A 26,935-nucleotide genomic window follows, 5' to 3' on the forward strand; every position below is an offset into this window, starting at 1 on the left:
CCAGACAGTATGGATCTTTCTAAAATTGTACTACAAGGTTCCATACCACAAAGGGAAGGCTGGGATTAATTTCGGTTTCGCGGTAATTACTCCAAGGGGGACGGGGTTCAAAAAGTTTGGGGGCATTTTTTCTTCCAATTTTTTTGGGGGGGTTCATATTTTTTTTTTTCAAAATTTTTGAGAATTCAAATGATTGCACAGTATTGTGCAATAACAAGAAATCTTCAATTGCACAGTATTGCGCAAAAGCAAGAAATATTCAATTGCAAAGTATTGTGCAATAGCAAGAAATCTTCAATTGCACAGTAATGCGCAATAGCACAGTATTGCGCAATAGCAAGAAATCTTCAATTGCACCTTATAACGCAATAGCACAGTATTGGGCAATAGCAAGAAATCTTCAATTGCACAATAGCAAGAAATCTTCAATTGCACAGTCTTGCCCAATAGCAAGAAATCTTCAATTGCACTGTATTGCGCAATAGCAGGAAATCTTCAATTGCACAGTATTGCATATTCGCAAGAAATCTTCTATTGCACTGTAGTGCACAATAGCAAGAAATCTCCAATTGCACAGTATTGTGCAATAGCAAGAAATCTTCAATTGCACAGTATTGTGCAATAGCACAGTATTGCACAATAGAACAGTATTGTGCAATAGCAAGAAATCTTCAATTGCACAGTATTGCGCAAAGGCAAGAAATCTTCAATTGCACAGTATTGCGCAATAGCAAGAAATCTTCAATTGCACAGTATTGCGCAATAGCAAGAAATCTTCAATTGCACAGTATTGCGCAATAGCAAGAAACCTTCAATTGGCCAGTATTGGGCAGCAACATAGTATTGCGCAATAGCAAGAAATCTTCAATTGCACAGTATTGCGCAATAGCAAGAAATCTTCAATTGCATTGTATTTCGCAATAGACATAAATCTTCAATTGGCCAGTATTGCCCAATAGCACATTATTGCTCAATAGCAAGAAATCTTCAAGTGCACAGTATTGCACAAAAGCAAGAAATCTTAAATTGCACAGTATAATATTGCGCAATAGCAAGAACTCTTCAATTGAAAATAAATACAAATCTTTTAACCAATTTCAATGGGATTAATTTAAAGTCATTAATTTTTAGCTCACCTGGCCCGAATGGCCAAGTGAACTTTTCTCATCACTTGGCGTCCGTCGTCTGTCGTAGTCTGTCGTCCATCGTCCGTTGTCGTTAACTTTTACAAAAATCTTCTCCTCTGAAACTACTGGACCAAATTTAACAAAACTTGGCCACAATCATCATTGGGGTATCTAGTTTAAAAATGTGTCCGGTGACCTGGCCAACCAACCAAGATGGCTGCCACGGCTAAAAATAGAGCATAGGGGTAAAATGCAGTTTTTGGCTTATAACTCAAAAACAAAAGCATTTAGAGCAAATCTGACATGGGGTAAAATTGTTAATCAGGTCAAGATCTATTTGCCCTAAATTTTAGATGAATTGGACAACCCGTTGTTGAGTTGCTGCCCCTTAATTGGGAATTTTAAGGAAATTTTGCTGTTTTTGGTTATTATCTTCAATAGTATTATAGAGATAAACTGTAAACAGCAATAATGTTCAGCAAAGTAAGATTTACAAATAAGTCAACATGACTGAAATGGTCAGTTGACCCCTTTAGGAGTTATTGCCCTTTATAGTCAATTTTTAACCATTTTTCGTAAATCTTAGTTATCTTTTACAAAAATCTTCTCCTCTGAAACTACTGGGCCAAATTAATCCAAACTTGGCCACAATCATCTTTGGGGTTTCTAGTTTGCAAAATGTGTCCGGTGACCTGGCCAACCAACCAAGATGGCTGCCACAGCTAAAAATTAAACATAGGGGTAAAATGCAGTTTTTGGCTTATAACTCAAAAACCAAAGCATTCAGAGCAAATTGATGGGGTTAAATTGTTTATCAGGTCATGATCTATCTGCCCTAAAATTTTCAGATGGATTGGACAACCCGTTGTTGGGTTGCTGCCCCTGAATTGGTAATTTTAAGGGAATTTTGCTATTTTTGGTTCTTATCTTGAATGTTATTATAGATAGAGATAAACTGTAAACAGCAATAATGTACAGCAAAGTAAGACCTAAAAATAAGTCAACATGACCAAAATGGTCAATTGACCCCCTATGGAGTTATTGTCCTTTAGAGTCAATTTTTTACAATTTTCATAAAATTTGTAAATTTTTACTAATATTTTCCACTGAATCTACTGGGCCAAGTTCATTATAGATAGAGATAATTGTAAGCAGCAAGAATGTTCAGTAAAGTTAGTAAGATGTACAAACACATCACATCACCAAAACACAATTTTGTCATGAATCCATCTGCTTCCTTTGTTTAATATTCACATAGACCAAGGTGAGCATATTTGATTGACGAAAATCTATAAAGATGAAACGTTTACATTTCATATATGGCAAAAGTCGTAGGAATATTGTTGGTCATCGATACGTATTACATACGTCAGTAGTCTATTAATCAGCTGATATAAGTTGGCGGCAATTTCAAACTACATAGAAGACGAAATTTACGTACCTTTTAAATTAAAATTGGGAGAATTCTGATGATACATACATACATTTGAACATCCCGACGGGAGTACAAAACTCCCGTTTTCAGGGGTCCCCTCCCGTCCTCCCTTCGAAGAGGAAAAACTCCTGTGCAGAAAAATTTCATGAATGAAAATTTTCAGTTGCCATTTTTACTATTTTGTTTACAATATTTTTCATTGAGATCGTAAAAACCTGAGGTTTATCGAACGAATCCGGTGTAACCTGATTACGCAACATGTGGAGATTTTAATCCTTGCTTAAGGCTAATTTACAAGTGATAATAGTTTGATTGAACAATCAAAATGTGTTGGATTATCAATTACTCTATGTGGCTTCTGTTTATGGCACACGCCAAGGATTATTAAATACCGATAAATACCGGCATTGGTAGAAAATGGAATGTTGTTGTCTAAACATTTATCAGCTGTTTATCGGAAGTGTTTTGATGCCGAGAAAAACATTTATTGTAAATGAAAATACTGGAAAAAGGAATGGTTTCAGCTCAATGTGAGCTGTTTGCTACACAAGCTGACTGAAAAATTATATAAACAAAATGATTATTTTGTACACCAGTATGTGTTCAAAATGCCAAAACGACAAATATCTCCGTCTTTAAAGACACCAGGTTCAAAACATAACAATTATTTGACAAAGTTCAACAATGCCTGGAAAGCTGACTTCAAATGGTGCCTGCCCAGTTCCAAGGGCAAAGACCAGGCATACTGCACCACTTGCAAAGTAGACTGCATACCCATTGTTATTGATTGCCAAAATGTGTCATAGAGACAATAACCAGATCTTAGAGCAGACAACAGTCGAAGGTTACCAATATATCTTTAATGCAGGGAGAAAATCCTACACCCAAAGGATTGCTTTTGCTGGCCCTTTAACATAATAACAAAAATGTAAACTATTTCAACTAGTCACTTGTTCCAGTGGAACTTTTAAACCAGAGGAAGAACAAAGTAACTACAATGTAGTTAATAAGTACTGGAGAACTTTTCGGCTAGTTAGTTCTTTCCGCCTGGAACTTTCCAACGTTGCAACAAAACAGGATTTACAATAACTTAAACATCATACTAAAATCAAAAGTATACACAAGAAATTTTTCAAATTTAAAAAAATGTACAAAACAATTATGAAAAACAGATATGATATACAGCTACAATCACCACATTAGTGGGTCCTCACTATGGACAGGTACATACAGAATGTGGCAGCTTAAACATCTTAACTGGCACAAAACTCTCCCCTAAAATAGGACAGTGTATGTGTATAATCTCAGACATTGAATCTTTATAAATATAAATTGGAAATAACTTTTGAAAGTTGAAGGATTGCATAACATGAACATTACTGTACACACATTATTTGGTACTTTAGAAATAGCTGTGAACAATGCCCGAGATAAATATTTTGACTTATTCTTTACACTATTCATCTGAACGTGGCCAAGTTTGCCTTTGGGTTTTTGATTAACTGCCTATAGCACCCTTTGGTGCTTTGATTTACTGATCTTAGTGCTTTTGCTCATTACCTTGAAAACTATAATAGAAAAGTATTAACTGTAAACAGCAAAGATAATCAGAAATGCAAGATCTATAAAATTGCCAATACAACCAAAAGAACTGGATGACTTCTAAGCGAATTATAGCCTTAAACGACAAGACATGGCTGCAATATAGTTAATAATAGAACATGAGGGTAAAATGTGTTAATTATCTTAATCCTTGAAACCACAATAGGTGGAGAAAATCTGTCGGGGGGAAAAATACTGATTGTCAAGATCTACCTGCCTCCTATTTTCACCAAATAATCTTGTTGATTATTCTTCCAACATTGAGCTTGTGAGGTGCGTTTGACTCCAGTCTTGATTAACCTGCGGTATGTCCTGGTTTGCTTAGGGTACTCAGGCTTCCTCCACCAATAAAAACTGATTTTCACAATATAGCCAATAACACTGAAATTAGCATTAAACACCAGCAATTACTCAATCATTGAATTAAGTAATCAATCCAATTTAGTGTTAGCAAAAATGCCAAGGTGAACGATACAAGTTTTTTTGAGCCTCTTGTTTGTTTTTCATTTATGCTTTTTATACGACCGCAAATTTTGAAAAAAATTTCGTCGTATATTGCTATCACGTTGGCGTCGTCGTCGTCGTCGTCGTCGTCGTCCGAATACTTTTAGTTTTCGCACTCTAACTTTAGTAAAAGTGAATAGAAATCTATGAAATTTTAACACAAGGTTTATGACCATAAAAGGAAGGCTGGTATTGATTTTGGGAGTTTTGGTCCCAACATTTTAGGTATTAGGGGCCAAAAAGGGCCCAAATAAGCATTTTCTTGGTTTTCGCATTATAACTTTAGTTAAAGTTAATAGAAATCTATGAAATTTTGACACAAGGTTTATGACCACAAAAGAAAGGTTGGGATTGATTTTGGGAGTTTTGGTTTTAACAGTTTAGGAATTAGGGGCCAAAAAAGGGCCCAAATAAGCATTATTCTTGGTTTTCGCTCAATAACTTTAGTTAAAGTAAATAGAAATCAATGAAATTTAAACACAATGTTTATGACCACAAAAGGAAGGTTGGTATTGATTTTGGGAGTTTCGGTCCCAACAGTTTAGGAATTAGGGGCCAAAAAGGGACCCAAATAAGCATTTTTCTTGGTTTTCGCACCATAGCGTTAGTATAAGTAAATAGAAATCTATGAAATTTAAACACAAGGTTTATGACTATAAAAGGAAGGTTGGTATTGATTTTGGGAGTTTTGGTCCCAACAGTTAAGGAAAAAGGGGCCCAAAGGGTCCAAAATTAAACTTTGTTTGATTTCATCAAAATTGAATAATTGGGGTTCTTTAATATGCCGAATCTAACTGTGTATGTAGATTCTTAATTTTTGGTCCCGTTTTCAAATTGGTCTACATTAAGGTCCAAAGGGTCCAAAATTAAACTTAGTTTGATTTTAACAAAAATTGAAACCTTGGGGTTCTTTGATATGCTGAATCTAAAAATGTACTTAGATTTTTGATTATTGGCCCAGTTTTCAAGTTGGCCCAAATCGAGGTCCAAAATTAAACATTGTTTGATTTCATCAAAAATTGAATAATTGGGGTTCTTTGATATGCCAAATCTAACTGTGTATGTACATTCTTAATTTTTGGTCCAGTTTTAAAATTGGTCTAAATTAAAGTGCAAAGGGTCCAAAATTAAAGTAAGTTTGATTTTAACAAAAATTAAATTCTTGGGCCTCTTTGATATGCTGAATCTAAACATGTACTTAGATTTTTGATTATGGGCCCAGTTTTCAAGTTGGTCCAAATCAGGATCTAAAATTATTATATTAAGTATTGTGCAATAGCTAGTCTTTTCAATTGCACAGTATTGTGCAATGGCAAGAAATATCTAATTTCACAATATTGTGAAATAGCAAATTTTTTTTTAATTAAGAGTTATCTTTCTTTGTCCAGTATAGTAAGCAAGAAATATCTGCAAGAATTTTTTTAATTGGAGTTATCTTTCTTTGTCCAGAATCAACTTAAATCTTTGTTATATACAATATACAATGCATATTCACTTTTTACTACCAACTGATAAATTTAAATAATCTTTACCATTCAGTGATAACAAGCAGTTTTTTTACATCTTAATATTTTATGATGTATTTAAATGAGTAGTAATTGTTGCTAATCGAAACTCCATTAGAATATTTTAATTGAAATTAGTTTCGGAATTGGGTTCAATTTTTCTCATTTGAAATTTCATAAATAAAAAGAAAATTTCTTCAAACATTTTTTTGAGAGGATTATATATTCAACAGCATAGTGAATTGCTCTAAGAGAAAACAAAAATTTTAAGTTCATTTGAATACATTCATTCTGTGTCAGAAACCTATGCTGTGTCAACTATTTAATCACAATCCAAATTTAGAGCGGAATCCAGCTTGAATGTTGTGTCCATACTTGCCCCAACCGTTCAGGGTTCAACCTCTGCGGTCGTATAAAGCTACGCCAAGCGGAGCATCTGGTTATCTTTAAAACCATAAAACTTGATCAAGGCAAAATAATCAGTAAGACAGGTTTTGATCCATAGTTTCCATTAAACACAAATATTCTTGCTGCATTGTATAATTTTTTAATGATTTGTTAGATGTGTTTGAGCTTTTGATTTTGCCATTTACTTAGGGACTTTCGGCTTAGAATTTTCATCGGAGTTCAATAATTTTGTTATTTTACTTTTTATATACCTGCAAGGGGATTTTCCAAATTAAAACAAAAAACTGTTCCCTTTAAACTATATCTCTCTTTTACTCTGAGCCACACATTATCCGGAAAAATATAAAAATGTGTTGGATATATTTTATGTAATGTGGAACATTGGTATTACATATATATTGGTATTATGTATTATATATTATTTTTTGGGGGGGTTTATATCTTAAAATTTTAATACTTCTTCAAGGGACATGATTGAAGATGTATTCACAGTGCATATTACTTATTTTTTAGACTGTCATGTCAGAGAAATCTCCAGGTGTGACTGCTGGTCAAGGGATAGAAGGTAATTTTCTTTAACTTGTTTTATTATTATATATATATTATTCAAACTATTCATTAGTTTTAACACATTACATGTTATGACATAAACCAAAATATTGTCCATGTAAACAGCAAAACAGTCACTATAAATATATGATCAATGTCATTGCACACAGAGTTATTGCTTTCTCCACGAGTGAATTGATAATACGGGTGACATTTCTCTATAATCCTCAGAATATGTGTCAGTTTTGAGATAATTTAATAAACTAAGTCTTTGGCACAAGATGTGCTTTTTCTACCTTTTCTATTCCTTGTTATAAAAAGAAATTTTATGAACTGGTGTCGATTGTTTATCGGGATACAAAATTTTAGTAAGGGACAAATGATTCAAAGATTCCGACAAGGAGCCAGTTCTGCCATTTGTGACTTCTCAACCCTTATCGCTTCACTAACAAATTTTGTTAACGTAAGTGGGCGAGAATGCCCGAGTAGTTAAGATTGCTTTTTATACGACCGCAAAATTTAAATAAAATTTCGTCGTATATTGCTATCACGTTGGCGTCGTCATCGTCCGAATACTTTAGTTTTCGCACTCTAACTTTAGTAAAAGTGAATAGAAATCTATGAAATTTTAACAGAAGGTTTATGACCACAAAAGAAAGGTTGGGATTGATTTTGGGAGTTTTGGTCCCAACATTTTAGGAATTAGGGGCCAAAAAGGGCCCAAATAAGCATTTTCTTGGTTTTCGCACTATAACTTTAGTTTAAGTTAATAGAAATCTTTGAAATTTTGACCACAAAAAGGAAGGTTTGTATAGATTTTGGGAGTTTAGGTCCCAACAGTTTAGAAATAGGGGCCAAAAAGGGACCCAAATAAGCATTTTTCTTGGTTTTTCGCACCATAACTTAAGTATAAGTAAATAGAAATCTATGAAATTTAAACACAAGGTTTATGACCACAAAAGGAAGTTTTGGTCCCAACAGTTTAGGAATAAAGGGCCAAAGGGTCCAAAATTAAACTTTGTTTGATTTCATCAAAAATTGAATAATTGGGGTTCTTTGATATGCCGAATCTAACTGTGTGTGTAGATTCTTAATTTTTGGTCCCGTTTTCAAATTGGTCTACATTAAGGTCCAAATGGTACAGAATTAAACTTAGTTTGATTTTTTTTTTAAATTAATCCTTGGGGTTCTTTGATATGCTGAATCTAAAAATGTTCTTAGATTTTTTATTATTGGCCCAGTTTTCAAGTTGGTCCAAATCGGGGTCCAAAATTAAACTTTGTTTGATTTCATCAAAAATTGTATAATTGGGGTTCTTTGATATGCCAAATCTAACTGTGTATGTAGATTCTTAATTTTTGGTCCCGTTTTAAAATTGGTCTACATTAAAGTCCAAAGGGTCCAAAATTAAACTAAGTTTGATTTTAACAAAAATTGAATTCTTGGGCCTCTTTGATATGCTGAATCTATACATGTACTTAGATTTTTGATTATGGGCCCAGTTTTCAAGTTGGTCCAAATCAGGATCCAAAATTATTATATTAAGTATTGTGCAATAGCAAGAAATTTTCAATTGCACAGCATTCAGCAATAGCAAGAAATTTTCAATTGCACAGTATTCAGCAATAGCAAGAAATCTTCAATTGCACAGTATTGTGCAATAGCAAGAAATCTTCAATTGCACAGTATTGTGCAATAGCAAATATTTTCAATTGCACAGTATTGCACAATAGCAAGAAATATCTAATTGCACAATATTGTGCAATAGCAAGAAATTCCAATTGGATTTCAATTGGAGTTATCTTTCTTTGTCCAGAATATTAGTTGAATCAACTTAAATCATTGTTTTATACAATATGCAATGTATATTCACTTTTACTACCAACTGATAGATTAAAACAATCTTTACCATTCAGTAAAAACAAGCACTTTTTTTACATATTAATATTTTATGATGTATTTAAATGAGTAGTTATTGTTGCAAACTTCATTAGAAATTTAAATTGAGATCAGTTTTGAAATAAGGGAAAGGGGGATGTGAAAAGAAAATTGGGGGGTCAATTTTTTTCATTTCAGATTTCATAAATAAAAAGAAAATTTCTTCAAACATTTTTTTGAGAGGATTAATATTCAACAGCATAGTGAATTGCTCAAAGGCAAAAAAAAATTTGTAAGTTCATTAGACCACATTCATTCTGTGTCAGAAACCTATGCTGTGTCAACTATTTAATCACAATCCAAATTAAGAGCTGAATCCAGCTTGAATGTTGTGTCCATACTTGCCCCAACCGTTCAGGGTTCAACAGCTGCGGTCGTATAAAGCTGCGCCCTGCGGAGCATCTGGTTAATTGGTGCTTTATTTTAAGAACGACAGTAGATTTATTTAATTTACAAAAATAGATTTATAAATTACGCAAAACTAATTAATTATTTAGGGTAAATGACACACTTGACAGCAACTAATAGGGTTGGGAATGCATAGTTTTAATAAATAATTGGGGTTCCCTTTGAATGAATTGGGTTTTTAAACGCTAAGCAGGACAATTGAATTGGGTTTTCTATTGTTTTAATTTCGAATGAGGATGCTATAGTACATAGATATAGGAAGATGTGGCGTGAGTGCCAATGAGACAACTCTTCATCCAAATAACAATTTATAAAACATGTAAAAGTAAACCATTACTTGTATGTTTAACTGCAATCACAAGCAATCTTCTATTTTGCTAGAATTATTTTGCCAAAAAAAGGGAGCTATTGTATAGATGACATACTGACATGATAGCTGTTAGAAACCAATGATTTATATCTCGCCTGTGACAAAAGTGATAGAATGTGAGATATAAGGATCACTGCAGTCCAATCATGTCATGAATCAGTGATCAAGGTTATGTTTTCCTTGTCAAGTCAGTTTCTCATATATATACTATAACCAGTAGGTCACCTAACTATATTTGATGTATAGAATTATTGTAAGATGAACATGTCTGTCTGGCAGCATTCATCTGACCTTGATCTCATCTTCATGGTTCGTTGGTCAATGTTGAAGTTTTCTTTTAGTCGGTTCTTGGATCCTGTAAGCAATAGGTCAACTATATTTTGTGTACAGGATGCTGGTAAGGTGTACGAAGTCTTTCAATTAACATTATATTACGCTGCCAAAATCATGACTTAACGGATGTAGTGACCAACTTAGGACTTTTAAGCACATGACAAGAAACGCCTATAGAAAGATCGACATCACCATCTCATAAAACAGAGCTTTTTCTATAAAAATGGGAATCGTAGATACAAATTTCTTGTTTTGGGATACAATAATTCATATTTTGTGAAGAATCACACTGAATCTTCCAGAAAATATACCGAAGATGATATTATTAAAATGCCGGACTTTTTGATCGACAATATATTTGTTGAGTTTGGAGGATTTATATTTCAACAGACAGTCGGTATTCCAATGGGTACTAATTGTGCACCCTTGCTGGCTGATTTGTTTTTGTATTCGTATGAAGCAGAATTTATTCAGAACCTTCTAAAAGACAAAAAGAAAAAGCACCTTGCGAAATTCTTTAATTTTACTTTCCGATATATTGATGATGTTTTATCATTGAACAACCCATACTTCAGCCAATATTTACATCTCATATATCCCAGTGAACTTGAAATTAAGCATACTACTGATACTAGAAGGACTGCTTCATACCTTGATCTATTCCTCAATATTGACGTAGATGGACGACTTCACACGAAAATCTATGATAAACGGGACGATTTCAACTTCCCAATTATCAATTTCCCATTTCTCAGCAGTAACATACCCTCTGCCCCTTCGTATGGTGTTTACATATCACAATTGATACGTTATTCACGGGCTTGTTCACACTATACAGACTTCATATACAGGAGTGTGCTCCTTACGCAGAAACTGCTCCAACAAAGTTATGAGGAGGACAGATTAAAATTGACACTTCGTAAATTTTATGGACACCATCACGAATTGGTGGATCCATATGATGTCTCTTTAACCAAACTAGCTAAGGACATTTTTACCACATGGTAGATTGTGGTTTGTCATTATGTCGTCTAATCTTTTAATTACCAAACGTGACTTATTCCCGATTGTGACTGTTTTGCTGAATGTGAATTCGCATTACTATAAGACGTGTTTCTGTACTTGTTTATCCCAAATTCATGTATTTAGTTTACATGTTTAATGTTATATTTGTAATTCTCATTGGATTTTGTCAAATGTGTTGACGTCTTTTTATTATATTTAGGTGTTACGGATAGAAAAATTAATCACCGCCTCTTTATTAATTATATTAAATTTTGTACGATTATTTACGTTTGAAGTTGGATTCATAACAAACTGGACATATATATATTACAGTTAATTAGGGCCCCGCCAAAGGCTGGTCGCCCTATAGTGATCAGTCTGTCCGTCCGTCCATTCGTCCGTCTGTCCCGCTTCAGGTTAAAGTTTTTGGTCAAGGTAGTTTTTGATGAAGTTGAAGTCCAATCAACTTCAAACTTAGTACACATGTTCCCTATGATATGATCTTTCTAATTTTAATGCCAAATTAGAGTTTTTATCCCAATTTCACGGTCCACTGAACATAGAAAATGAAAGTGTGAGTGGGGCATTCGTGTACTGAGGACACATTCTTGTTGTACTATGTCCTGCAATCAACTGCAATGTATTGATGAGATTAGTCACTATAAATGATAATAACAAACTATATATAGCTATGGACCTATAGGGTTACCAGCTTTCCAATAGATGAAATACATGACTTAGTAAGTACCATCAAATATATGGTCTTCTGTAGGATGCTATATTCATGTTTATTCGTACTCTGCAATTGCAAGCAATATTCTACTTTGCTAGAATTATTTTCCCAAGACAATTTTAAAAGGTAGGTATTGTATAGACAACATACTGACACTGAACTACAGGTTTTTGACTTGGGACAGGCACATAAAGAATGTGACGCAGTTAATATAAAAAAAGAAGATGTGGTATGATTGCCAATGAGACAACTCTCCACAAAAGACCAAATGACACAGAAATTAACAACTATAGGTCACCTTACAGCCTTCAACAATGACCAAAGCCCATACCGCATATTCAGCTAAAAAAAGGCCCCGTAATGACAATTGTTAAACAATTAAACGAGAAAACTAATGGTCTAATTTAGGTACAAAAAAATTAAATGAAAACAGACTTTTTGCCATCAGCATAATTTTGTATTGAACTGGATTTTAAGGAAAACAAGTTTTTTTCCTTACAATATTAAAAAAAAATAATTAATCTATATGTTTTACCAAGGACATGTTTTAGTTACTTGTGTTATATCATATGCTAAAAAAAAGGAAATACATACTAAAGTTAGATAAATATCTAAAGAGCTTTTGTCTCGCCTGCAAAGAAAGTCACAGAAAGCAGGACGTAGGGATTGCTTTTCCGGCAACGTTTCTGGCTCCAGCGTAGAAAATTAATCAGTTTTCTGCTTAAGTAAGTAAGATGGGAACTATACTGACCGACTTTAGTAACACAACACTAGATGGTTCTTTTTAATTCTAATTTGATTTCAAATTACATTATCGATGTCTTCAAGCCTACATTTCTAATCAAATATTTATAAAGAGTTTTCAAGAAGCAAAACAACAATTGGTTTCAATTATTGGCCTTAGACAGATAAACGATTTGGAACGTGGTGTACATTAATGGAACTCAGTTTTTTTTATTACAATTGCTACAGATCTAATAGAACTATACAGCTTTTTAGGTCTCGACACCACTGTCATGCAAATTGTAATTTGATATTACTACATATCTTGTGAGGAATTTAGACTGAAAGCATTGTTTCTTGAAAAGGACGTCGTATAAGATGTTATAGAAGTATCAAGTTGTCCTATTTTCAGAAAAGCAAGTTGCTGTACTGTAAATTGTCAAGTAGTGTACACTTGGTCTTAGTCTTTTTAATCGACATTCTTTCCCTAACATGTTTTTGCTAGATAATTTGATAATAAATGGGGGATTTTAAAAGGATTTCATTTAATTCTTTAACTAGAGTTATGTTTGATCTATGCTACATAAAATAATTCTCTAAATTAAATTATGTGGCAAAAGTGAATGATTAAGTTATTAATAAGATGTATTTATTACAAAGAATTAACTGAAGATTAAATCAGTTTAAAAAGATTTTCAATTAAATACAAGTCCTGAGGTAAAGATCCATTGTGCTACTCGTGCTGACTCAATCTGTTTGGTAAGGCGAGATGTATCACCGGGGGAAAACTGTTTGCCTATAGAGTTGTGTAACAAGAGCCTGACGGAATGGCCTCTTGTTACTGAAACTGTGTGATGCACCTGATCACACAATGAAAGAATACACTGATTGACAATGATAACTCTGGGTCTTAAACTGGTACAAACTATTAAGCCTCTAGAACTCACGACGAATAATTCAGTAATTCAGCATAGAATACTTTTATTTCCGATGGACATCGGTCAGTGTAAAGTCTTCAGTCCAATCTTATTTATTAAGATTATAAACAAGTATTTATACACAATTGAATTGACAAGTATAAGCATAACAAATAACAATCAATCTGAGTGATATTATTCACTGTAAAGTTTATACTATTTATTAAACTTGGAAGAATGAATGTGAATAAATAGTGTGATAATGACAATCAACCCCAGTTTTTGGTGGGGTTCGTGTTGCTCAGTTTTTAGGTTTCTGTGTTATGTTTTGTGTGCTATTGTTAGTCCTTTGGTCTTCCTTGTTTTAGACATCGCGTTGTCAGTTTATTTTTGGTGGGGTTTGCGTTGCTCAGTCTTTAGGTTTCTGTGTTGTGTTTTGTGTGCTATTGTTTGTCCTTTGGTCTTCTTTGTTTTAGCCATGGCGTTGTCAGTTTATTTTTGGTGGGGTTCGTGTTGCTCAATCTTTAGGTTTCTGTGTTATGTTTTGTGTGCTTTTGTTTGTCCTTTGGTCTTCTTTGTTTAAGCCATGGCGTTGTCAGTTTATTTTTGGTGGGGTTCGTGTTGCTCAGTCTTTAAGTTTCTCATGTTTCTGTGTTGTGTTTTGTGTGCTATTGTTTGTCCTTTGGTCTTCTTTGTTTTAGCCATGGCGTTGTCAGTTTATTTTTGGTGGGGTTCGTGTTGCTCAATCTTTAGGTTTCTGTGTTATGTTTTGTGTGCTTTTGTTTGTCCTTTGGTCTTCTTTGTTTAAGCCATGGCGTTGTCAGTTTATTTTTGGTGGGGTTCGTGTTGCTCAGTCTTTAAGTTTCTCATGTTTCTGTGTTGTGTTTTGTGTGCTATTGTTTGTCCTTTGGTCTTCTTTGTTTTAGCCATGGCGTTGTCAGTTTATTTTTGGTGGGGTTCGTGTTGCTCAATCTTTAGGTTTCTGTGTTATGTTTTGTGTGCTTTTGTTTGTCCTTTGGTCTTCTTTGTTTAAGCCATGGCGTTGTCAGTTTATTTTTGGTGGGGTTCGTGTTGCTCAGTCTTTAAGTTTCTGTGTTGTGTTTTGTGTGCTATTGTTTGTCCTTTGGTCTTCTTTGTTTTAGCCATGGCGTTGTCAGTTTATTTTTGGTGGGGTTCGTGTTGCTCAATCTTTAGGTTTCTGTGTTATGTTTTGTGTACTATTGTTTGTCCTTTGGTCTTCTTTGTTTTAGCCATGGTGTTGTCAGTTTATTTTTGGTGGGGTTCGTGTTGCTCAGTCTTTAAGTTTCTGTGTTGTGTTTTGTGTGCTATTGTTTGTCCTTTGGTCTTCTTTGTTTTAGCCATGGCGTTGTCAGTTTATTTTTGGTGGGGTTCGTGTTGCTCAATCTTTAGGTTTCTGTGTTATGTTTTGTGTACTATTGTTTGTCCTTTGGTCTTCTTTGTTTTAGCCATGGCGTTGTCAGTTTATTTTTGTAGGGGTTCGTGTTGCTCAATCTTTAGGTTTCTGTGTTATGTTTTGTGTGCTTTTGTTTGTCCTTTGGTCTTCTTTGTTTTAGCCATGGCGTTGTCAGTTTATTTTTAGTGGGGTTCGTGTTGCTCAGTCTTTAAGTTTCTGTGTTATGTTTTGTGTGCTATTGTTTGTCCTTTGGTCTTCTTTGTTTTAGCCATGGCGTTGTCAGTTTATTTTTGGTGGGGTTCGTGTTGCTCAATCTTTAGGTTTCTGTGTTATGTTTTGTGTACTATTGTTTGTCCTTTTGTCTTCTTTGTTTTAGCCATGGTGTTGTCAGTTTATTTTTGGTGGGGTTCGTGTTGCTCAGTCTTTAAGTTTCTGTGTTGTGTTTTGTGTGCTATTGTTTGTCCTTTGGTCTTCTTTGTTTTAGCCATGGCGTTGTCAGTTTATTTTTGGTGGGGTTCGTGTTGCTCAATCTTTAGGTTTCTGTGTTATGTTTTGTGTACTATTGTTTGTCCTTTGGTCTTCTTTGTTTTAGCCATGGCGTTGTCAGTTTATTTTTGTAGGGGTTCGTGTTGCTCAATCTTTAGGTTTCTGTGTTATGTTTTGTGTACTATTGTTTGTCCTTTGATCTTCTTTGTTTTAGCCATGGCGTTGTCAGTTTATTTTTAGTGGGGTTCGTGTTGCTCAGTCTTTAGGTTTCTGTGTTGTGTTTTGTGTGCTATTGTTTGTCCTTTGGTCTTCTTTGTTTTAGCCATGGCGTTGTCAGTTTATTTTTGGTGGGGTTCGTGTTGCTCAGTCTTTAGGTTTCTGTGTTGTGTTTTGTGTGCTATTGTTTGTCCTTTGGTCTTCTTTGTTTTAGCCATGGCGTTGTCAGTTTATTTTTGGTGGGGTTCGTGTTGCTCAGTCTTTAGGTTTCTGTGTTGTGTTTTGTGTGCTATTGTTTGTCCTTTGGTCTTCTTTGTTTTAGCCATGGCGTTGTCAGTTTATTTTTGGTGGGGTTCGTGTTGCTCAGTCTTTAGGTTTCTGTGTTGTGTTTTGTGTGCTATTGTTTGTCCTTTGGTCTTCTTTGTTTTAGCCATGGCGTTGTCAGTTTATTTTTGGTGGGGTTCGTGTTGCTCAGTCTTTAGGTTTCTGTGTTGTGTTTTGTGTGCTATTATTTGTCCTTTGGTCTTCTTTTTTTTAAGCCATCGCGTTGTCAGTTTATTTTTGACTTGTGAGTTTGTATGTCCCTTTGATATCTTTCGCCTCTCTTTAGGAACATACATTTTGAATATTGTAAATGGTCCCTTATTAGGTAACAAATTAAAATATGTCACTCAATCTACAAAATGAGGATTTCAAATTGACACATCAATACAAATTGATTAAAAGTTATGTAGAAGAAATGTAAATAGAAACCAAAATATAGAATAAATAATTAAACAACACAATGAATTTTTGTCCAAAATGTCAGAATTGAAAGTAAAAGTCAAAATTAATTAGAGAAGTATCTTTTTTGTCGGCCACATATTTATAAATAAACAAACAAATGTGTTTGTTTGTGCAAGAGTTATTACTACACAGCTATGTACATGATGTAAGTTTGGAGGCATTGACTCCATAGATACATCATTAGACATGTTAAATGGAATTGTGATTACTGTCATACAAGTTTGAGGCTTGACACACTTGACACCTGGTTCCCTCCACTTCTTCTATTCAATTGTGACTACTGTCATACAAGTTTAAGGCTTGACACACTTGACACCTGGTTCCCTCCACTTGTTGAAATTGTGATTACTGTCATACAAGTTTGAGGCTTGACACACTTGACACCTGGTTCCCTCCATTTCTTCTATTCAATTGTGACTACTGTCATAGAAGTTTAAGGCTTGACACTCTTGACACCTGGTTCCTTCCACTTCTTCTATTCAATTGTGATTACTGTCATTTAAGTTTGAGGCCTGACACCTGGTTCCCTTACAATAGACGGAGTTTCCGGTTATGTAATTAATGATGTACCTTCAATGGTGTTTGTGCCAGTATCATGTTTAATCTGAGTGTTCTGTGTGACAGACACTATAGTTCCCTCCACTTCTTGTATTCAATTGTGATTACTGTCATTCAAGTTTGAGGCGTGACACACTTGACACCTGGTTTCCTCCACTTCTTGTATTCAATTGTGATTACTGTCATATAATTTTGAGGCGTGACACACTTGACACCTGGTTCCCTCCACTTCTTGTATTCAATTGTGACTACTGTCATACAAGTTTGAGGCTTGACAAACTTGACACCTGGTTCCCTCCACTTCTTGTATTCAATTGTGACTACTGTCATACAAGTTTGAGGCTTGAAACACTTGACACCTGGTTCCCTCCATTTCTTATATTCAATTGTGACTACTGTCATACAAGTTTGAGGTGTGACACACTTGACACCTGGTTCCCTCCACTTCTTGTATTCAATTGTGACTACTGTCATACAAGTTTGAGGCTTGACACACTTGACACCTAGTTCCCTCCACTTCTTGTATTCAATTGTGATTACTGTCATATAAGTTTGAGGCTTGACACACTTGACACCTGGTTCCCTCCACTTCTTCTATTCAATTGTGATTACTGTCATATAAGTTTGAGGCTTGACACACTTGATACCTGGTTCCCTCCACTTCTTCTATTCAATTGTGACTACTGTCATAGAAGTTTAAGGCTTGACACTCTTGACACCTGGTTCCTTCCACTTCTTCTATTCAATTGTGATTACTGTCATTTAAGTTTGAGGCCTGACACCTGGTTCCCTTACAATAGACGGAGTTTTCGGTTATGTAATAAATGATGTACTTTCAATGGTGTTTGTTTGTGTGCCAGTATCAGGTTTAATCTGAGTGTTCTTTGTGACAGACACTATAGTTCCCTCCACTTCTTGTATTCAATTGTGATTACTGTCATACAAGTTTTAGGCGTGACACACTTGACACCTGGTTCCCTCCACTTCTTGTATTCAATTGTGATTACTGTCATACAAGTTTAAGGCTTGACACACTTGACACCTGGTTCCCTCCACTTCTTGTATTCAATTGTGACTACTGTCATACAAGTTTGAGGCTTGACACACTTGACACCTGGTTCCCTCCACTTCTTGTATTCATTTGTGATACCTGTCATATAAGTTTGAGGCGTGACACACTTGACACCTGGTTCCCTCCACTTCTTGTATTCAATTGTGACTACTGTCATACAAGTTTGAGGCTCGACACACTTGACACCTGGTTCCCTCCACTTCTTGTATTCAATTCTGATTACTGTCATACAAGTTTGACAGTCCAGACTCTTTTATTTTTTTATAATAATAGTTTGGAGCTTGTGATAATTAATTGCCAGGTGTGAAGTAAAAACACAGGTAAAGAGATTAGCAATCATTAGCCAATAGCTCCCCGAGGCATTATTATAGTTATTAGGAGGGCCCTCAGGATTATAACACTTTATTGAAGTGGCAGTTTAATTACAGGAAGTCGAAACAAAAATATGTTCAAAATAGCGATTTTGAAAGTCGATCACAACGAAATGACCGAAATTATTACGGTTGAAAAATAAAATTTGACCTAAATCCCAATTAAAAGTTTAGGACATTATAGTTTCAGTTTAGGACATGACTGGCAAATATGACTGTTTCCGGACCCTTGGGACTCCAGAGTTATCTGCCCAAAACAAAAACAAAAAATCTTGTTAGTAAATAAATGCCTTAACTGTCATAGGAAGACCAAAACCGATGAGTGGAATTTGTTCAAGAACTCACCCTGTGACTTTGATTTATTTAAACCGAAAAGATTCAAAGACTCCTTGGTTGGGTTATGCCCCTTTGAAAATTAAACAAAGTCGGTTGGCCACTCTAAATCAGAAACCGTAAGTTGTAGACACTTGGGATTTTCACCAATGATTATTCATTCATGTGACCTTATAGATAACAGCTGGACGTTACACAAACAACAATCAATCCATGTTTGACATAGACTTTTAATGATTTGTTAATGAAAAATATTGAAAACAAACTTTTAAATTGGTTAACAAATCTTTATTAAACTTAGACTTAATGATATTTTTATAGAAAAAGTTATAATTACAGATCCAATCCACACACAGACAAAGTCCGCTATGTTAAACAGGTTACTTGGCAGTGGAACGTATGTTTCCTATGACATGCGCTGTATGGTAACAGGCCAGTTCGCGGTCGGAAAATCGAGTCTTGTCAAGCTCTTAGCTGGTGATGTCGTCCCAGAAGGAAGACATCCTACTGATGGGATTTCCCTACTAGAAGGTCGGTGTGGCCTTGATGTTGAGACTAGAAGCTGGATTTATATTGATCCAGGTAAGAAAATCTACAACATTAAAACTTTTCATTTATATTTGAATACCTCTTTGGTATCTTCCACCTCTCTATTAGCTACAGAATCAGGTAATCTTTATAACTTGAAAAGACAAAAACATAGATCATGTAGAAAAAGCCTGCGGCTTATTGAATGAATTTAACGGTAATACGAACTCAATAACACTATTGTTGGCATTGGTGAATGTAGTTTCTCTTATGATTTAAACAAAATTCTAGTCTGATATTCAGAGATATTGTCCTTTTATCATGTTATCGGTCATATTTTTGGCATTTTTTATATGCCTTAACCGGCTTAAGATATTGTTGTGCATTTTTTTCTACAGGGCTGTTATACTGACTTCTGATAAAAAAATAAAAACTTCTGCATATTATATTTGAATCTTACAGGAAGTTCAAAAGGAAATACTATAATGAACTCATTGCATAGCTCTTTATAGTCCCCTACCGGCGAAGTCGAAGGGAAATTTAGGTTGCACTCTGTCCGTCTGTCTGTCCATCTGTCAGTCCGGCAAATCAGTTTTCTCCACTTTTTATGCCCCCGCCGTAGTGGAGGGGGCATTAAGTTTTACCCTTGTCCGTCTGTACATACGAACGTCCAAAATTAGTTTCTGTTCTCTAACTTTAACTGGCCTTAACGAAATGTTATGAAACTAATACAGAATGCTTATCACCACAAAACACAGATCAAGTTTGAATTTTGGTGGCCTCACTTTAACTGTTCTAGAGTTATTAGATATAGGAAGATGTGGTGTGAGTGCCAATGAGACAACTCTCCATCCAAATAACAATTTAAAAAGTAAACCATTATAGATTAAAGTACGGCCTTCAACACGGAGCCTTGGCTCACACCGAACAACAAGCTATAAAGGGCTCCAAAATTACTAGTGTAAACCCATTCAAACGGGAAAACCAACGGTCTAATCTATATAAACAAAACGAGAAACGAGAAACACGTATATATTACATAAACAAACGACAACTACTGTACATCAGATTCCTGACTTAGGACAGGTGCAAACATTTGCAGCGGGATTAAACGTTTTAATGGATCCAAACCTTCTACCTTTTTCCAAAACAATAGCATAACATCACAACATAGAAAAACATACGATAAAATATCAATTGGCAGACTTAACTCAATCAAATCCATTTACAAATGGAAAAATTGCTGAATTTTTCGTTTCCGTTCTCTAACTTCAGTTTGCCTCAACTAAATGTAATGAAACTTATACACAATGCTTATTACCACAAAACACATATCAAGTTTTAATTTTGGTAGCATCACTTTTACTGTTCTAGAGTTATGCTCCTTTTACAAATGGAAAAATTCCTGATATACAGGTTTCTGTTCTCTAACTTTAGTTTGCCTCAACCAAATGATATGAAACTTGTCCACAATGCTTTTTACCACAAAACACAGATCAAGTTTTAATTTTGGTAGCGTCACTTTTACTGTTCAAGAGTTATGCCCCTTTTACAAATGGAAAAATTCCTGAAATACATGTTTCAGAACTTTCTGTTCTCTAACTTTAGTTTGCCTCAACCAAATGATATGAAACTTGTCCACAATGCTTTTTTACCACAAAACTCAGATCAAGTACATATTTGAGTAGCGTCACTTTACAGTTCTTGAGTTATATCCCTTTTTAACGTTATATGCAAGCAGGGGTATCATCTGTGTCCCATGGACACATTCCCCATTTATAAACTTCATGCTTGAATATATTGATTTGATATTTGGTGTATAGTTTTATCATGACAAGTTAAAGATCAAGTTTGAATTTGTTCCGGTCTGAAGATTTTTTGCAGAGTTATGGTTTTTGACTCAAAATTCAGTAAAATAGTCATTTTTCCGCATTTTTTTGTCATTCTTGAAGATATTGATTTGATAAGTGGTATATAGTTTTATCATGACATATTACAGTTGAAGTTCGAATTTTGTTCTGGTCAGATGATTTTGTGCAGAGTTATGGTCCTTGAACTTTGAAAATTCACTCAAATAATCAGTTTTCCGCACTATTTTTCGTCATGCTTGAAGATCTTGATTTGATAATTGGTATATATTTAAATCATGACAAGTTATAAATCAGAATTTTGTTCCAATACAATGATTTTTTAACTGGTAGGGGACTATGTATTGCCACGCAATACTCACAGAATGCTTGTTAGCTATTAACTTGGAGTTTTATCGTCTGTTCATCTACTGCCGTTCTGTCTGTAATTTTTTTTTTAATATTTCTTCTTCTTAAACTGAACTTAAATCATACTTGATGCTTCTAGCTTCAAATTCATTCCTGAATTTCCTACTCAAAGTTAAAACACAGGAATAAAACAGACAAAATGGTAGTTTTTGTCTTTGCTAAAAAGACATTACGACATATACATATAGGGACTTTATTTATTCTTTTGAGGCATATGTTACGGTTTTGTTAACAATTATTCAATGCTTTTGGCCTTGAGCATGTCTTTTAATGATTATTTAAAAAGATGGTATCAGTATAACAGCAGCACATTATTAAACCAAATAATTTTTTTTTGAATATTATCTATTCAAGTGATATATATTATTTTACAGAAACGTATGACGCTTTAGATGTGGTTTATAATAAGGTGTTGATGACTTCAGTAGAAGAGGATGAAAGAAAAGAAGAAAAAACACCAAAGAAACCGCATTCACCAGATACAAACCCTGTTAGAAGTGATGATAAAGTGATGACAGCTGGTCCCTCCAAACAGCCTCTAGCAGCCACATCTGTCTCACCTCAAATATCTGACAGTGTGTCCAAGAGAATACCAGAGGTAAAAACACACATGAAATCGAAAATGACAAAAGAAGAAATAAGAAAGAGAATGGAAAAAGTCCTCAAAAGTGGAGACTACAAGATGAAAGTTGGAAGACTGATTTTTTGGGACTTTGGTGGACAGTATGTTTATTATACGACACACCAAACCTTCATGACGTTCAGAGCTTTGTTTCTTGTGGTATTCGACGGAAGCAAAGGATTACATGAACTAGTCCCAGATGTTCTGTGTTTTCCAGGACAGCACATGACACCAACCCCAGCAGGTACTGTATGTTAGTTACAAAGACTCATATTGAACGTCATTTATTGTTTATTATGTTAAAAAAACATCTACTTTATCATCAGTAAAAACAAGGCTTCCAGGTTACTGTGCCCATACTAACTTTAATATTGTGAAGACAATGAAAGCTTTCCCAATAATCAGTTGGAATTTACCTGTGATTTAATTGTTTGCAAAGTAAACTTAGTTACCATAGCTTTGTTATCTGTGTTGTTCATGTTTATGTTGTCCCATTGAATAGTTACCATAGCTTTGTTATCTGTGTTGTTCATGTTTATGTTGTTCCATTGAATAGTTACCATAGAATTGTTATCTGTGTTGTTCATGTTTATGTTGTCCCATTGAATAGTTACCATAGATTTGTTATCTGTGTTGTTCATGTTTATGTTGTCCCATTGAATAGTTACCATAGCTTTGTTATCTGTGTTCTTCATGTTTATGTTGTCCCATTGAATAGTTACCATAGATTTGTTATCTATGTTGTTCATGTTTATGTTGTCCCATTGAATAGTTACCATAGATTTGTTATCTGTGTTGTTCATATTTATCATGTTTATATTGTCCCATTGAATAGTTACCATAGATTTGTTATCTGTGTTAATCATGTTTATGTTGTCCCATTGAATAGTTACCATAGCTTTGTTATCTGTGTTGTTCATGTTGATGTTGTCCCATTGAATAGTTACCATAGCTTTGTTATCTCTGTTGATCATGTTTATGTTGTCCCATTGAATAGTTACCATAGATTTGTTATCTGTGTTGTTCATGTTTATGTTGTTCCATTGAATAGTTACCATAGCTTTGTTATCTGTGTTCTTCATGTTTATGTTGTTCCATTGAATAGTTACCATAGATTTGTTATCTGTTATGTTCATGTTTATGTTGTCCCATTGAATAATTATCATAGCTTTGTTATCTGTGTTGTTCATTTTTATGTTGTCCCATTGAATAGTTACCATAGCTTTGTTATCTGTGTTGTTCATGTTTATGTTGTCCAATTGAATAGTTACCATAGCTGAGTTTTCTGTGTTGTTCATGTTTATGTTGTCCCATTGAATAGTTACCATAGATTTGTTATTGTTTTTTGTAGCGTTAAAAGAACAAAAAAAAATATTTTTTTTTTAAGGAACTCCCACTGGACCTTGTCAATTTGATCCCCTATAAAATGTATTTCTTTGGTTTTTATCACTATCAATTATGTCATATCAGTTTCTATTTGTATTAAACTTTTATTTCATTTTTGTTGTTGTTTTTATATTTCAGTATTCCTTCAACATTGGGTTAACTCAATCCTAACGTATTGTAAGGTGGTATATGTAGGCATTCCAAAGATCTTGTTTGTTGCCACCCATAAAGACAAAATACCAGTGGTGAGTAAATTAGTTAAAAAAGGAGGCTGATCAAGTCAATCTTGTCCCGTGTCCAGTTATTTATTTATAGTTATTATTCTTTTATTCTTTCGTAAGATATGACATAGTAAATTTTAACTCATGACAAAAGTCTTGTGCAATGGGTCATAATTTATTCATTCTATTGATTCGTATGAATAAAAGCAGATATTTGTGTTGGTATTAAGTAAGTACGACAGCAGCCTAACATAATCAAACACAAAAGAACATTAGTAGTCAATAGTTATCAACAATAGACAAATGATTTACAATTATCAACCACTAAATCATCATGATCATTTGACTGAAACAAAATTGTTTGAATTAAAGATCTGCTATTACGCTAATGTAACGTTAGAATACCATCTGCTCTATGGTCGGGTTGTAGTCTCCGCGTTGACGCATTCCCCATTTCCATTCTCAATGTTATTTAACTGTATTGAGAGAAGATAACATCAACCTAAAATATTTTGTACAACAAATGTTCTAGGTTAGTGTACTCTACAATGTACGATTAAGGCCACACACAACAAATAGTATGTTTATTGTCTGCAGGCCACACACAACAAATAGTATGTTAATTGTCTTCAGGCCACACACAACAAATAGTATCTTTATTGTCTGCAGGCCACACACAACAAATAGTATGGTCATTGTCTGCAGGCCACACACAACAAATAGTATCTTTATTGTCTGCAGGCAACACACAACAAATAGTATGTTCATTGTCTGCAGGCCACACACAACAAATAGTATGTTAATTGTTTGCAGGCCACACACAACAAATAGTATGTTAATTGTCTGCAGGCCACACACAACAAATAGTATGATAATTGTCTGCAGGCCACACACAACAAATAGTATGTTCATTGTCTGCAGGCCACACACAAAAAATAGGATGTTAATTGTCTGCAGGCCACACACAACAAATAGTATGTTCATTGTCTGCAGGCCTCAGACAACAAATAGTATGTTCATTGTCTGCAGACCACACACAACAAATAGTATGTTCATTGTCTGCAGGCCACACACAACAAAGGTATGTTAATTGTCTGCAGGCCACACACAACAAATAGTATGTTCATTGTCTGCAGGCCACACACAACAAATAGTATGTTCATTGTCTGCAGGCCACACACAACAAATAGTATGTTCATTGTCTGCAGGCCACACACAACAAATAGTATGTTCATTGTCTGCAGGCCACACACAACAAATAGTATGTTCATTGTCTGCAGGCCACACACAACAAATAGTATGTTCATTGTCTGCAGGCCACACACAACAAATAGTATGTTCATTGTCTGCAGGCCACACACAACAAATAGTATGTTCATTGTCTGCAGGCCACACACAACAAATAGTATGTTCATTGTCTGCAGGCCACACACAACAAATAGTATGTTCATTGTCTGCAGGCCACACACAACAAATAGTATGTTCATTGTCTGCAGACCACACACAACAAATAGTATGTTAATTGTCTGCAGACCACACACAACAAATAGTATGTTAATTGTCTGCAGGCCACACACAACAAATAGTATGTTAATTGTCTGTAGGCAATACACAACAAATTGTATGTTCATTGTCTGCAGGCCACACACAACAAATAGTATGTTCATTGTCTGCAGGCCACACACAACAAATAGTATGTTCATTGTCTGCAGGCCACACACAACAAATAGTATGTTCATTGTCTGCAGGCCACACACAACAAATAGTATGTTCATTGTCTGCAGACCACACACAACAAATAGTATGTTCATTGTCTGCAGACCACACACAACAAATAGTATGTTAATTGTCTACAGGCCACACACAACAAATAGCATGTTAATTGTCTGCAGGCCACACACAACAAATAGTATGTTCATTGTCTGCAGACCACACACAACAAATAGTATGTTCATTGTCTGCAGACCACACACAACAAATAGTATGTTAATTGTCTACAGGCCACACACAACAAATAGTATGTTAATTGTCTGCAGGCCACACACAACAAATAGTATGTTCATTGTCTGTAGGCCACACACAACAAATAGTATGCTCATTGTCTGTAGACCACACACAACAAATAGTATGTTCATTGTCTGCAGGCCACACTCAACAAATAATATGTTCATTGTCTGCAGGCCACACACAACAAATAGTATGTTCATTGTCTGCAGGCCACACACAACAAATAGTATGTGCATTGTCTGCAGGCCACACCCAACATATAGTATGTTCATTGTCTGCAGGCCACACACAACAAATAGTATGTGAATTGTCTGCAGGTAGGTATGGAAACTTTAAGTACAGCCCATATCAGTTCAGTTTACATGCAAAAATGACGTCATGGTCAAAAATAGAACATAAGGGAAAGTTTTCTCATGTATCTTGAAAACCTGTGTATTATTTAAAAAAGTAAATCAGTACTCTAAAAACATGTATTGTTGCCAAGTCCTAGGTATTTTCACTATCATTTAGAAATTTTTTAAAAAGAAGTTTAACATCATATCTTAAATTATAATTTTTAAGGAGGATGTGGAGTCCAGACGTGAGGAGCTGTATAATGGAGTAGAGGAATTGTTTAAGGACCACGAGGGACGAAACCATCTAGTTCTAACACAACGGATATTTGTCAATGCAAGGAATAACACAGATACCGAAATTGAAGTCCTTAAGAAAGCCATCACAGAACTAACATTTGAACATCCTTGTTGGGGGGAGAAGATGCCCAACGCTTGTGTACCCCTTGAACTCGAGATAGCAGAGCTAGTGGCAGAAGGAAAACAAATCTTATCATTGGAGGAAGTTGAAGAATTGAATGCTATAAGCAAGGTGTCAGTATTGTCTCCAGACCAACTCAAAGATTTCCTAAATTTCCACCATTCCCTGGGGAAGATTGTGTACTTTGAGACTCCACAACTGAAAGATTTTGTAATCATCAACCCCTTACTCATGGTGGAGGTTATGAGGTCCTTTGTGACAGGTATTAATATCACTACTTAGTATGAAGGTTATGAAGTCCTTTGTGACAGGTATTTATGTCAATACTTATTATGGAGGTTAGGGGCCT

General features: G+C 34.7%; 1 protein-coding gene across 1 annotated transcript in view; it reads left to right on the forward strand.

Moving 5' to 3' along the window:
- LOC134690247 (uncharacterized) overlaps positions 1-26,935 on the forward strand; it is a 50,187-nt gene that overhangs the window by 8,002 nt on the left and 15,250 nt on the right. Inside the window, exons 7-11 of the mRNA XM_063550224.1 lie at positions 7,095-7,146; positions 19,133-19,375; positions 21,972-22,463; positions 23,744-23,850; positions 26,395-26,848. Of these exons, the coding sequence (XP_063406294.1) occupies positions 7,095-7,146; positions 19,133-19,375; positions 21,972-22,463; positions 23,744-23,850; positions 26,395-26,848 (1,348 nt within the window). The remainder of the gene's footprint in view (positions 1-7,094; positions 7,147-19,132; positions 19,376-21,971; positions 22,464-23,743; positions 23,851-26,394; positions 26,849-26,935) is intronic.

The sequence above is a fragment of the Mytilus trossulus genome, chromosome 11, assembly GCF_036588685.1.
Source record: "Mytilus trossulus isolate FHL-02 chromosome 11, PNRI_Mtr1.1.1.hap1, whole genome shotgun sequence".
Taxonomy (NCBI): domain Eukaryota; kingdom Metazoa; phylum Mollusca; class Bivalvia; order Mytilida; family Mytilidae; genus Mytilus; species Mytilus trossulus.